This window comes from Ovis aries, chromosome 7 (genome assembly GCF_016772045.2).
Source record: "Ovis aries strain OAR_USU_Benz2616 breed Rambouillet chromosome 7, ARS-UI_Ramb_v3.0, whole genome shotgun sequence".
NCBI lineage: Eukaryota > Metazoa > Chordata > Mammalia > Artiodactyla > Bovidae > Ovis > Ovis aries.
Window position 1 is genome coordinate 19321376 of NC_056060.1, and position 14421 is coordinate 19335796.

The following is a 14421-nucleotide window of genomic DNA, read 5'->3' on the forward strand; positions in this document are numbered from 1 at the left end:
ACCTCAGATGTGTAGATGATAACACTTGAATGGCAGAAAGTGAAGAGGATCTAAAAAGCCTCTTGATGTGGGTGAAAGAGGAGAGAGAAAAAGCTGGCTTGAAATCAACATTCAAAAAACTAAGATCATGGCATCCAGTCCCATTTCTTCATGGCAAATCGAAGGGGAAAAAGTGGAAGCAGTGACAGATTTTTTCTTGGGCTCCAAAATCACTGCGGAGGTGACTGCAGCCGTGAAATTAGGTCTTTCCTACCTCTCCACCGATTGGAACCAACTCCTCCCCCTTCCTCTTTCCATCTGTGCTGGTCTTCCTGTGCTACAAACTGGCCAAGCTTCTTCCATCCTCAGGGCCTTTGCACAAGCTTTTCCTTTGCCTTAGAATTCTTTCCTGGCCACACTTCCTCATCCCTCTTCCCCAAGTTAATGCCTTATCCTTTAGGTTTCATTTTAAACGTATCTTACCCAGGGAAACTTCCCTGTCTAAACAAGTCTACAATGGATCTCCCTGTTATTTACTTTCACTGTTTCTCCTCAGCATTTATCCCAATTCTAATTATACAGTTACGTTGCTGTTTTAGGTTTTATCTTTTGGCTGTGCTGCACTGCTACACTACACATAGGATCTCAATTCCTCAACCAGGCATCGAACCTGTGTCCCCTGCATTGGCAGTGCAGTCTTAACTACTGGACCATGATGGAAGTCCCTTATGTTGTTCCTTTAATTTTCTCTATTATTGGAATATCCATTTCATGTAAAATTTAAATAGTAACAGGGTATAAAGTCTCTTCCCTTCCCTGTCTCTGCTACCGATTTCTCCTCCTTACAAGTACTTAGTTTTAGCATTTTGAATATCCTTTCAGAGATATTTTGAGTATATAAGCAATGATGTACATAATATTCCTCTTTATTTTTGCCTTCTCTTTTATTAACACAGATCTTATGTACATTTTTCCACACTTTGTTTTTATCTGTTACTAATATATTGTGGCAATCTTTTATATCACTGTGTAAATAGTTTATTTTTCATGTACCATATGGTATGGGCACATCATAATTTCTTTAACCTCAATTATTAGGCATTTAGGTTGTTTTCATGCTTTGGTTATTAGAAACAATGCTGCATTGAATAACTTTGTATTTAAGGCCATTTCCCACATTTATACCTATAGTATATATTCCTAGAATTAAAGAAATTAAAGGTTATGTGCATTTTTAATTTGGGAAATAATTCCCAAACTGCTGTCAACGGAGGCTGTAACAATTCACATTCTCTCTAGCTGCAGAGGAAGAATGCATGTTTACTCATAACTCAGTGAAAATTTTGTTCTCTGCCAATGTAAGAGGTAGAAAGTATCTCTTGGAACCTTTAATTTGCATGTTTTCTCTTCCTTGCAAAGTTATATTTTCATATGTTTAAGACGCATTTGTATTTCTTCTTTAGTGAACTGTTTCTTCATAAACTTTGTTTATGTTATTATTTAATGTGTGACTTCCTCACTACACTCTAAGGCAGGGGTCCCCAACCTCTGGGATCTAATGTCTGATAATCTACGGTACAGCTGATGTAATAATTGAAGTGAAGTACACAATAAATGTAATGCTCTCGAATCATCCCCAAACCATCCCCCCTACACTGGTTGTGTGGAAAAAATTGTGTTCTATGAAACAGATTCTTGGTGCCAAAAAGGTTGGAGACTAGTGCTCTAAGGTCAGGGATCCCCTGTATTTTGCTCATCACATAGCTCTTGGTACTGGAATGAATGAAGCTCAAAGAAATTACTGGCTCATGTTAAGCAGTAGCCAAATTTAGAACTCATGTTTGACTCCACAGCCCACGTGTTTTCACAATCACCCCGTGGAAAGACGAAGCATTTAATTCACCACACCAGGGGCTAGAAAGGTAATGGAAAACGGCCAAGTGTGCCGGGAAGCCAGACCTGTGGCAGAACGGTGAACGAATGCTACTTACGGTAGCAGCCAATTTTCAGACCTGTTTTACCATCAAGCAGGACTGCACAGCTATTGTCGGATCTTTATTTACTCCGAGGCTAGATTTCTGGCTTTCTTAAGAAATCTCCTAATTTTTAAGTTTCCGATCAATACAAGACTGCATTCAAATACAGCCCACCGGCAGGATTTGCAACCTCTAGCGTAAACAGAAGTGGGAGGCTGACGAGGCGGGTAATACCGTAGCTGGATATAGACACCCAAGAAAACTACGAATTTTTATGTAAGGCGAAAATGAGGTTCTCAGCCATAGGGTCTGTAGAGTTTGGGCTTGGAAGCCGGGACTCCCAGAAGGCGGCTTGAAATAAACGCTGGGTGGCGTCACAGCTGGGCAGGGCCAGGAGTGGCTGTACCCAGCGCTGTCGGGGGTTTCTCAAGGAACGCCCACACAAGGGCGTGAGGCAGTAGGGGCTGGCCGGGAAGAAGGCGACGGCTGGCTGCGCATTCCCTCACCGGCTCCTTTAGAGCCAAGTGGACCGCACGAAAGCACTCGACCCGTTCCGACAGTGTAGAAGATCCTCAACCTCCCAGGCAAACCCTTCCGCTCGGCGATCTACTTCTTTCCCTGTTCAGGCCCCTCCCCTCTTCCCCAGTCCTCCGAGTTCCGTTTGCCTGGTCGTCTGGGAAACCGGCAACTTCCGGCCTCGCAGTGGTGGGCGGAGCTAAGATGGCTGAAGAGAAACTGTCTACGGTGAGCTTCGAGGTTCTGTTTCGTGTGTGGGCTTCCAGCCGGGGTTGGGGTTGGGCCGGGTCGGGCCCGGCGGAGCAGAGCGGAGAGGCGAGTAGGCGGGTGGCCTGTGTCCCATGTAGGGGCCGCTGGAGAAATGCGGGGCTGGGCCGGAACACCTCGGGTCGGGCGGGGTGACGCGGTCGGGTTCCGGGGAACTGCTCGGCCTGGATTCCAGCTGAGATCTTTCCAGCTCTGGGCCTGTGCTAGGACTGGGGTTGCTCTTGGGGTGCTCTGGACAGAGAAGGGAGGTTTTCATCAGAAAAGGCTTTTTTACTCGCCCCATGCTTTCTGTCTTACGAGGTTAGGGAAGGAAGCACTCTCACCTGTGCAAAGACAGTTTCTGTTAATCTCTGGATTAGGCAGTGAGACAAATCCTGAAAGCTTTCTTCTGCGTGTGGGTCGGGACCGTGGTTTGGCAAATATAGGAATTCAACTGGTCTGAGTTAAGCGTTGATTAAATTCCACAGAACTGCTGCTGCTAAGTCACTTCAGTCGTGTCCTACTCTGTGCGAGCCCATAGACGGCAGCCCATCAGGCTCCCCGTCCCTGGGATTCTCCAGGCAAGAACACTGGAGTGGGTTGCCATTTCCTTCTCCAATGTATGAAAATGAAAAGTGAAAGTGAAGTCGCTTAGTCGTGCCCGACTCTAAGCGACCCCTTGGACTGCAGCCCACCAGGCTCCTCCGTCCATGGGATTTCCCAGGCAAGAGTACTGGAGTGGGGTCCCATTGCCTTCTCCGCCACAGAACTGCTAATACAGAGTAACTCAGTTGAATTCAGGATGACCCAGTAGTAGTTATTTTGGAGGCGTAAATTCACAGTTGGCTCTAATTTCTATAGAGTTCCAAATGTGAAGCTTTGTTTCCCTTGTTTTAATGTTAAACTTCCAAGCATGTTCTGCGGATTTGTTAAAATGACTTATTTGTTGTTTTAGTGGCTAAGTCGTGTCCAACTTTTTTGCCACCCCACTCGGAATTTATTGTCCTTTTTAAACATATTGGAGGCAAAATAGTAGTCTTTCACAGACTTTTTTATACCTTAGTTTTGGCTGCTGAGGAGCACCGCCAGTAATACCTGTCTGTTTGTTTTCTAGTCTGTCTTCAGAGAAATCACATTATTTTAGTATAATGAGAAAACTCTGTATACAGACCATGAGGCCCAAAGCGATTTATTAAGCTATGAATTAAAAATGAAATTAAAAGCGTTATTAATGTTCTTAGAATTTAGACATTGAAAACAAAATACTTAAGCTGCATAATCTTAAGTGTAAGGTATAAAGAGCAACATGACATTGCTGCAAATATAGCTTATTCTTCAGTGCTTATTGCAGGTGAACAGAGTATGAGTGTGATGGCAGAACTGCCCTATGCTTTTGAATCCCTCAGTGCAATTCAGTCGCTCAGTCGTATCCGACTCTTTGCGACCCCATGAATTGCAGCACGCCAGGCCTCCCCATCCATCGCCAACTCCCGGAATTCACTCAGACTCACGCCCATCGAGTCAGTGATGCCATCCAGCCATCTCATCCTCTGTCGTCCCCTTCTCCTGCCCCCAATCTCTCCCAGCATCAGAGTCTTTTCCAATGAGTCAACTCTGCGCATGTGGTGGCCAAAGTACTGGAGTTTCAGCTTTAGCATCATTCCTTCCAAAGAAATCCCAGGGCTGAGCTCTTTCAGAATGGACTGATTGGATCTCCTTGCAGTCCAAGGGACTCTCAAGAGTCTTCTCCAACACCACAGTTCAAAAGCATCAGTTCTTCGGCGCTCAGCCTTCTTCACAGTCCAACTCTCACATCCATACATGACCACAGGAAAAACCATAGCCTTGACTAGACGGACCTTAGTCGGCAAAGTAATGTCTCTGCTTTTGAATATGCTATCTAGGTTGGTCATAACTTTTCTTCCAAGGAGTAAGCACCTTTTAATTTCATGGCTGCAGTTACCAGGGAAGCCTGTAATTCCTCGTACTATACAGTAAATCCTTGTTGCTTATCTATTTTATGTATAGCACTGTGTATGTGTTTGAATCCCTGGTAGTGTATTAAAGAGAATGGTTATTTTGATATGATTTAGCACTTTGGCTGCAAGTTAATCATTTTCATTATTATCAAATTTATTGCTAGCAGTGTTAAATTTATAATAACTCATCTTTCAGGTTAGGGCTGAATGGAAATTTGAATTTCTATCCTTTTTGGAAGTTATATGGCACCTTGTAATAGAATTAAAAGGACCTAGCCATGCCACTTCCACCTGTATCATATTGAAATAAAATCAAACCATAAGCACCTGGTCCACTGGTATTCCTTGCAGTACTGTTTATAGTGGCAAAAAGCTGGAAACAGAGTGAATTCCAAAATCCCATGGCCGGAGGATCCTGGTGGGATCGCTAAGAGTCGGACACGACTGAGCAACTTCACTTTAACTTTTCACTTTCATGCATTGGAGAAGGAAGTGGCAACCCACTCCACTGTTCTTGTCTGGAGAATCCCAGGGACAGGGGAGCCTGGTGGGCTGCCGTCTCTGGGGTCGAACAGAGTCGGACACAACTGAAGCGACTTAGCAGCAGCAGCAGCAGCAGCAGCAGCGTAATGGATGACTTCTGATAGTCCCATATCGAGGAATATTATGCAGCCATTAAAAAGAATGTCCGAACTATATATATATTGATGTGGAGGGGTTTCTGTGGTGTATATTTAAGTAAAAACTAGCTGTGGAGTGAGGTGTTTAAGAAAATTCAGAGTAAATTTTAAAAATTATATTGGGTTTATTCAGTGATATAGCATCCAGTCTAGGAGACAGAAAGGGGCTCTGAGGAGCTGTACAAAATAAAATACTTTCATAGGCAAAAGGAAGCAGGAACAAGGAAGTTATAGACAAAAAGAGGGTTGGTTATGGCAAGGTGGACTTTCCTTCAGGGGATGGCAGAGGTGTGTCAGTTATAGTATATAACCAGTGCTGATCAGAGGACTCCTGATTGGTTTAAGATTCCATTTCTGGGAGAGCTGAAACTAAGTTTTGATTTGGTGGCTTGGGGCTTAGCAAACAAACATGACTCCATGTTGGGCCTGTTGTTAACAGGGATATATTCAGTTCAGTTCAGTCGCTCAGTTGTATCCGACTCTTTGCAACCCCATGAATCGCAGCATGCCAGGCCTCCCTGTCCATCACCAACTCCCAGAGTTCACTCAGACTCATGTCCATCAACTCAGTGATGCTATCCAGCCATCTTGTGTGGTTAATTTTGTGATGCAAAGGAAAAACATGTAGATCTGCAGATATGCGTTTATAGAGGAGGAAAGAAGACGAAAAAACTTAAAATTCAGAATTTTGAACACATTTTTAAGGAAAAATCTAAGAATTCTGCAGCAAAGACCTTGAGGCTAGGAGACATCCCAGCAAAATGAAGTATAACTAGTCCACTGTGGGACACACAGAAACTCTAATATACTACCGAAACTACTAAGGATTATTACTTGTTCCTTAGGAGAACTGGGGACTGATTGATATTTCTGTCTTATTTGAGAATATATAATAGTTTAGAGAGCTTAACAGTTAAAAACAAGTGAATAACTCCGGTTTCCTTGCTTTATATTTAAAAACATTTTTATAACTCCCTAATTCCTGTTTTTTTTTGGTGTATTTGTGTAAATACCCATCATTCTTCCTGTAAATTACAAGATTAAACCTTTCAGAACAGAAAGCAAGAATTACTACTTGCTACTACTTGCTCAAATATAGTGCCTAGCATATATCAAGTGATAGCATATATCATCTAACATGAATGTTAGATGAATAAATAATCATAGAGCTACTTAAAGATGAAGGAAGAACCAAAAAAAAAGTAAGGAACTTACTATATATATCTCCCAGTTATGAATGAGATTGAGAGGGCTAAGAGAATCCTTTGTATTGCAGAATGTCCTGGACTATCTTTTGAGAAAGAGACTCCTCAAACAAATTGTAATTTATTTTAATTCTACTTTGTGCAGAAAGAAGCACTGCTGACTCATGAAAGTGCTTTCTGACCATTTAAGACTCTCTAATATGTTCCCCAAAATTAAAAAAATCCCAGTTAGATAAAAAAAATTTTAGATTTTTTTGGGCTCCAAAATCACTGCAGATGGTGACTGCAGCCATGAAATTAAAAGATGCTTACTCCTTGGAAGAAAAGTTATGACCAACCTAGGTAGTATATTCAAAAGCAGAGACATGACTTTGCCGACTAAGGTTCGTCTAGTCAAGGCTATGGTTTTTCCTGTGGTCATGTATGGATGTGAGAGTTGGACTGTGAAGAAGGCTGAGTGCCGAAGAATTGATGCTTTTGAACTGTGGTGCTGGAGAAGACTCTTGAGAGTCCCTTGGACTGCAAGGAGATCCAACCAGTCCATTCTGAAGGAGATCAGTCCTGGGTGTTCTTTGGAAGGACTGATGTCGAAGCTGAAACTCCAATACTTTGGCCACCTGATGCTAAGAGCTGACTCATTTGAAAAGACCCTAATGCTGGGAAAGATTGAGGGTAGGAGGAGAAGGGGACGACAGAAGATGAGATGGCTGGATGGCATCACTGACTCGATGGGCATGAGTCTGAGTGAACTCCGAGAGATGGTGATGAACAGGGGAAGCCTGGCGTGCTGCGATTCATGGGGTCGCAAAGAGTCGGACACGACTGAGCGACTGAACTGAACTGAACTGAGCCAGCTTTGTTGAGGTATAATATACATACCATAACATTTATCTATTTTAAGTGTACAGTTTGATCAGTTTTAGTAAATTTATATAGTTGCACAGCTGTCACTACCATTCACTTATGTCCATCACTCAAGAAAGTTCCCTTAAGACCTAACTACAAGTGTACTCCTAACGCCAGCACATGGCTAATCTGCTTTCTGTCTGCACAGTTTTGCTTTTTCTACAATTTCATGTAATGGAATCACTTAGCATGTATTTTGAGGTTCATTCATATTATATGTAACGGTAAAAGTTTGTAACTTTTTATTTCTAAGCAGAATTGATGGATATTTAGATTGTTTCCTGTTTTTGGCTATTTGAATAATATCACTGTGATTATTGCCATACATATCTTTGCATGCCTGTGTTTTCATTTCTGTAGGAGAGTAATTGCTATGTTATATGGTAAGCTTATGCTTTAAAAAGAAACAAAACCTAAAACTGTTTCCTTAAGTGGCTAAACTATACTATTTAACATTTCTATGAGCAGTGAGTGTATGAGGAATTCAGTTTTTTCACATCCTTGTTAACACTTGGTATTGTCAACCTTTTAGAATTTAGCTCATCTAGTGGATGTGTAGTAGTGGTTATTGTGATTTTAATCTGTATTTCCCTAATGAATAATGATATTGAATACTTTTTTATGTGCTTATTCATCCATATCTTTTTAAAGTGTCTCTACAAGTCTTTTGCCCATTTAAAAATGGATTGTTTCATTTATTAGTTTTCTATGTTTGTTCTGTCAAGATAATAAAATAACTCAAAGAACAAATTATAAATTCTTTTTTATTTTGAGGTTTTTTTTGGTTGTTAGGAAAGAATAAAAGGTTATTAAAAGTTTTAAAGAACAGTGTTGTTGATCTTTGAATACCATGGGGATTAGGGGCACTTATTCTCTGCACAGTTGAAAATCTAAGTCTAATTTACAGTGGCCCTGTCTATCCCTAGCTCCCTTGCATCTGTAGACTTAACCAGTCTTGGGATATGTTTATGTTTTTACTACTGAAATATACTCAATATTTTTACTATAAATATTCAATATATATAAATATTAAGTATTTAATATATAAATTATACAGAAATTTAAATGTTAAATTTAATATTTTTACTACTGAAAAAATCTTTATATAAGTGGACCCTCAGAATTCAAACCCTTGTTGTTTAAATGTCAACTCTACAATGAAAACTTAACACTTCACATGTTAAGAAATGAGTCATTAAAAACAAACTTGCCTAAATGTCTCTTTCCTGCTGCATTTTCCTCTTTTTTTAAATCAGAAATGAACTTGTTCCTTAATTTTATGTTATTCTTTGGTTTTCTGTATATCCTTTATTATACTTAATATCCTTAAACAATATATTGATTTTTTTAATTAATGTTTTTTCATTTTTTAAAGCTATGAGGTATATTCTTATAGGGAAATGCTACTTGTCCATTCTGTTAGATAGAGATTTGGGTTATTTCTGATTTTTTTCCACCTTTATTGAGGTATAATTGACAAATAAAATTGTTATGTATTTATACAATGTGATGATTTCATATATATACACACACACACACAGTGAAGGGATTCTCATTGAGTTAATTAACACACCCATCACCTGTTTCGTGTATGAGGACAGTTAAATTCTATTCTCTTGGCAAATTTCAGTTATTCACTACGGTGTTATTAAATATAGTCACCATGTTATACATTAGATCCTTAGACCATATTCATCCTATAACACCTGGCAAGGACTTTATTTTACTTTGTGTTTCCTTGAGTTTAATGTTTTGTTTTGTTTTGTTTTTCCCTTCTGGTTTTTAATTAAAAGAAAAAAAATGTTGCTGTGAACAGGGCTAGGACTAGGGTAAGGCAACTGAAGTACTAAGGGTGCAAAATTTATTAGTATCTCAGACCTGGCTATGAATACTTTTGTATATGTCTCCTGATCTAAGAGTTTCCCCCAGAGTATTCCTAGAAATGGATTGATTGCTGGTTTATGGGCTACATACATCTTTAACTTTATAGCTTATGGGAAATTTTTAGATGATTGTAGCTATTTATGCTTCTACCACCAGTTCCCATTGCTCACATCCTTGTTATAGTTACAGCTTTAAATTTTGCCAACATGGTGGATATGAAATCTTAAATGATAGTAATTTACATTTCCCTGATTCGTAATTAGTGTTGTTGGTTGTCTTCATTTCCTTTTCTCTGCAGTGCCTAGGTCTTGTGTTTTATTCAGTTTTCTACCTCAATATTTGTTTTTCTTACTGACTTGTAATACTTAGAGTTACTGCCTGTTACTTGTCTTTTTAGCTTTGTTTTGTATTGCATATATCTTCCCTTAGTCTTCAGTCTTTGCTTCCTTTTTGGAACAGAAGTTATTAGTTTTGGCTGTGCTGCGCAGCTCAGGGGGTCTTATTTAGTTCCCTGACGGGTTGAACCTGAGGCCACAGCACTGAAATAACCAAGTCCTAACCACTGGACTACCAGAGAAGTCCCCAGAAGTTATTAACTGCAATGGAGTTGAATGTTTATGTCTTGTCTTAATTGGTTTGTGCTTTTATATCTTGTTGAAGACTTCCTTACCCTATGTATTTTTTTAAAGGCTTTAAAATTTGCCCTTTCCGTATTAGTTTTTAATCTGTTTTAATTTGTTTTCATTTTCCTGATGAATCTTTTTTCTTGAAGTCTGTTTTGTCTAAATGTTAATATTGGTACTTTTCCTTTTTGCCTCTGTATTTTTGGTGTATCTATTCTCCCTTTTACTTTGTTTTCCTTTGCCCTTTTGTTTTAGATGTTTTGTTACACAAAATAGCATATATCTAGATTAAAAAAAAATAATTCTGGCAATCTGTCTTTAACTAGAGAATTTCATTTTTTTCTCCTATTCTGACTTTCATCTTCCTTAAGAGAGTATTCAAATTTTTAAAATAATATATATTTAACTTAAAGTTCATATTTAAATCTGAATAATAGAGGGATCATCAAATGTTTAATACCCATTGCTTTCTGCCAGTTATGCCATTGTTCAGTTTTTTAGTTTTTGTATATCTCAGTGCAGCCCCACAAATGATACTTTTTGTTTGTTTTATTCAGTAAGTAGATGCTTATACTTTATTTTACCAGTTCCTTTAGTTGTTCCGCTCCTTGCTTCTGAGATTATTTTCCTTTTTCCTAATGTATGTTTATTAAAAGTTTATTTAGAAATTATAAAAACTCAAATTTTGTCTGAAAGACTTTTAAATTTTGCCATTGTTCTTGAATGTTAGTTTTGATTGGTGTAAAAGTTCAGATTGGGAGTTGACAAACTGTTTTTTAGGGGGCCAGTTGTAAATATTTTGAGCTTCATGGGCCATATATTCTCTGTCACAAGTAAGACAGGTATGCACTTACAGTGGAGACCATTCATAGGCAATATGTAAACATGTGAGTGTAACTGTTTTGATAACATTTTGGTTGTAGACACTGAAGTTTGAATTTTATATAATTTTCATGTGTTCTAAAATATTTAAAAAAATTTTTAATATGAAAAATGTAAAAGTCATTCTTAGTTTGCAGGCCATATGAACATAGGCTGGATTTGACCTGTGAGCCATAGTTTGCTGATCTCATGTCTAGGTTAATATTCACTTTACTTAGTACTTTACTCTTGGGTAAGGTACTAATTCTAATTATTCTTAGAATGTCAGTGATGTTATCTTCTGTTTTTAATTGTTGAGAAGTCACCTGTCAGTCTAATTGTCGTTTTGTTGCAGATAATCTGGTGATACGTTTTTTTCCTTTGGCTGGTTTTAAGAACTTATTGTCACTGCTGAGGTCCTATGATGTATCTAAGTGTGGATTTATTTTCATTTAACTTGGTTAGAATTGGTTGAGAATCCAGAATCTAAAGATTAGCATGTCTCATTACTTCTGGAAATTTTCAGCCATTATTTTTGCTTATGTACAACATGCATGCATGCTAAGTCGTTTCAGTCCTGTCCAACTCTGTGCGGCCCTCTGGACTGCAGCCTGCCAGGCTCCTCTGTCCATGGGATTCTCCAGGCAAGAATACTGGAGTGGGTGGCCATGCCCTCCTGCAGGGATTCTTCCTGACCCACACTGAGTCTGCATCTCTTACTTACACCCTGCAGTGGCAGGCAGGTTCTTTACCACTGGTGCCACCTGGGAAGCTTCTTAGACACAACATGGGAGCCAGATTAAAAAAAAAAAATTTCATTTGAAGATTTTATGCCAAGTTATAGTATAAAATAGTGTGTCTATGATATTAAATAATGGCTTTTAAAAAAATATTCCATCCTAGAATTGCGTGCTAGACCATCTCTGTGTAGATGACCTTATAAGCTTCCTCTTATTGTCACTTTTTTGGTTTGGGTGCAAAGCAGTATAGCATTAAGTGTAATACTAATATTTATGTCTAAGAACATAGCATATTTATTTGTATACTTTATATCATGCATTACAGTTCTATATAGTAAATGCACATTATAAGTATATATAATAAATATGCATTATTAATAGTTGGGACAGCAAAAGTACAACTTGACATTTGGTTTTCAAACCATATTCAAAATAATTCTTTGTACTTTTATGCAGTTAATAGATTGCTTGCATGATTGGAGAGCTGATGATTTGTATTTGAATGCTTCTTTAAGCTAGCAAGATTTATGGTGATACTTTAACATAGGCTTCTTCATTTCAGAGAACTCAGTTTCCTGTGTCTGCTGAATCTCAAAAACCCGTGCTGAAAAAAGGTCTGTATATAATTTCATTGCGTCTGTATATTTGCACAGATTTCTCTATCTTATTGATTTTTCTATTCTGCCATATCTAGCTTTCATTTTGTGAAGTTGTTAGATATTAGGGGATTGATTTTACCTAAAAGTATGTTGAATGGGGTTTTATTTTAATATATAAATGTGTACTAGCTTTCTGCTTGTGGAAAAACCACTATAAAGTTCCTATAGTACAGATCAGGCCTCAGATAATCTCATGTGTATGTGTGTTGAATAAGTGTGAGGTTTTATAAAAAGTCTGGGAAGCCTAACTTGGTGAGGACTCAGCGCTTTCACTGCCGGGGGCCCAGGTTAGATCCCTGATTGGGGAAGTAAGGTGCTGTGAGGTACAGCAAAAAATTAATTAATTAAAAAAATAAAATTCAATAGAGGTATGTATTATACAGAGGAATAAGATTTCTTCATTTGTTAACCTAGGAGGTCTTAGGAGGGTTTGCATCAAGTTTATCAGTGACTCTGCTGGATGTTCTTCCATGTGCACCCAGTTCTAAAGGACTGGGTGTCTTATCTACTTCCAAGGCCTTAGAAAATACCTGAACTTTTTGTTTAGCAGGAGAGACCATCTGTTTTATTGTTTGTTCATTTATTTATTATCTGCTAGGAAACATGGAAGGGGTGTGAGTTGCCCAGGGCCTTGTGTGTTGGTCTTGTTTGCACGCCCAAGTTATAGTCACTAGGCTATGTGCCGTTTTGCAGCATGCGTTCTCCTGTTGTTTGCTAAGAGTTTTGATTTTGTTAATAAAGTGTTTACTTGGGGCATTTCTGTTATTCTTTGAACAAGTTGTTGGAAAAATTAACTTTCAGGAATCTATTTTCAAAGGGTTTTGTCTTTTTTTGGGGGGCGGGGAACAGCTTTCACTGAAAGAACAGTACATCTACGATGTAGATTATTTGTGAAATTTAGATGAATTCTGCCAATGTCTAACATTGCTCTTTTTTTTTTTTTTAATATTTGTATGTATTTATTTGGCTGCACTGGGTCTTAGTTGTGGCATGCAGGATCTGGCATGTGGGATCCAGTTCCCTGCCCGGGGATCAAAGGGCCCCTGCCTTTGGGAGCAAGGAATCTTAGCCACTGGACCACCAGGGAAGTCCCCATTGCTAATATTTTAAACACCATTTCTGGACATGAGAATCTTCTTGCTGTGATATCTGTTCATTTAATCAGTAGGGTGATTTGGGACTTGTGGATATTGTAATCATCCCTCCATTATTCTTTTCATACTTCCTCCAGGGTCATGCTGTGTGATTCAGTTGACTTCCAGTCCAGGAAAATTGTAATTAATATACACCAATCAAGAATTGGCCCATGCCCAATTCAGGCTAATGAGATGAAAAGTTTATAGCTGTTGGAAAAGGGGCATATCTGACAAGTATGCTGTAAAATTAAGCAGTGCCATAGTGCCCTTTCCAGTCAGTTCTTCCTCCCTTCCCCACTGCAGAGCAACCACTTTCTGGTTTCTGGTATTAAAGTTTAGTTTTTCCTGTTCTTGAACCCCTCATACATGTGAGTACTTAGCAGGGTCCAAGTATTTGGAATGCACAGATAAATAGGGCATGGATTCTGCCCTCAGGGAATTGACAGTCTTCAGGGCATAGGGAATATAAGCAAATAATTAAAGTGCAGTGTGTATTCCCTAGGTCCATCCTTCTGAAGGTTAAACATTTCCAGTTTCAACTCTTTCCATGTGAGAGTTTAGAACTCTTTTGCCATTATTGCTTTGGCTCTATAGTGAAATTTGTTGGCCATCTTGGAAGTGGAGCATTTTTAGGACTAAATAGAATATTCCAGGTATGTGAACAGGGCCAAGTGAAATGTCTGGAAGATAAAATCTGTTGATTTGGATCTTTCTGTTAATAAGCTAAGGTTGCTTTGCATTTGGGCAACCATTTTACACATTTGCAATACCATTGTATTGCACAGTGTCAGGGGTGCGATTCATATATAAATATAGTTCAGTTTAGTTCAGTTGCTCAGTCGTGTCTTGACTCTTTGTAACCCCGTGAACCGCAGCACGCCAGGCCTCCCTGTCCATCACCAACTCCCGGAATCCACCCAAACCCATGTCCATTGAGTCGATGATGCCGTCCAACCATCTCATCCTCTGTCGTCCCCTTCTCCTCCTGCCCTCAATCTTTCCCAGCATCAGGGTCTTTTCCAGTGAGTCAG

At 39.0% G+C, this 14421-nt stretch overlaps 1 protein-coding gene across 4 annotated transcripts in view; it reads left to right on the forward strand.

The window, feature by feature from the left end:
• Positions 1 to 2654: 2654 nt before the first annotated feature.
• The window catches only part of BBS4 (Bardet-Biedl syndrome 4), a 46661-nt gene continuing 34894 nt past the window's right edge, over positions 2655 to 14421 (forward strand). For all 4 annotated transcript variants that reach the window (XM_042252139.2, XM_060418917.1, XM_004010285.6 and 1 more), the window contains exons 1-2: positions 2655 to 2699; positions 12158 to 12209. Coding sequence is in view for 2 of the 4 variants with exons in the window: in XM_004010285.6 (XP_004010334.1) it covers positions 2676 to 2699; positions 12158 to 12209 (76 nt within the window). In the remaining 2 variants the exon portion in view is untranslated. The remainder of the gene's footprint in view (positions 2700 to 12157; positions 12210 to 14421) is intronic.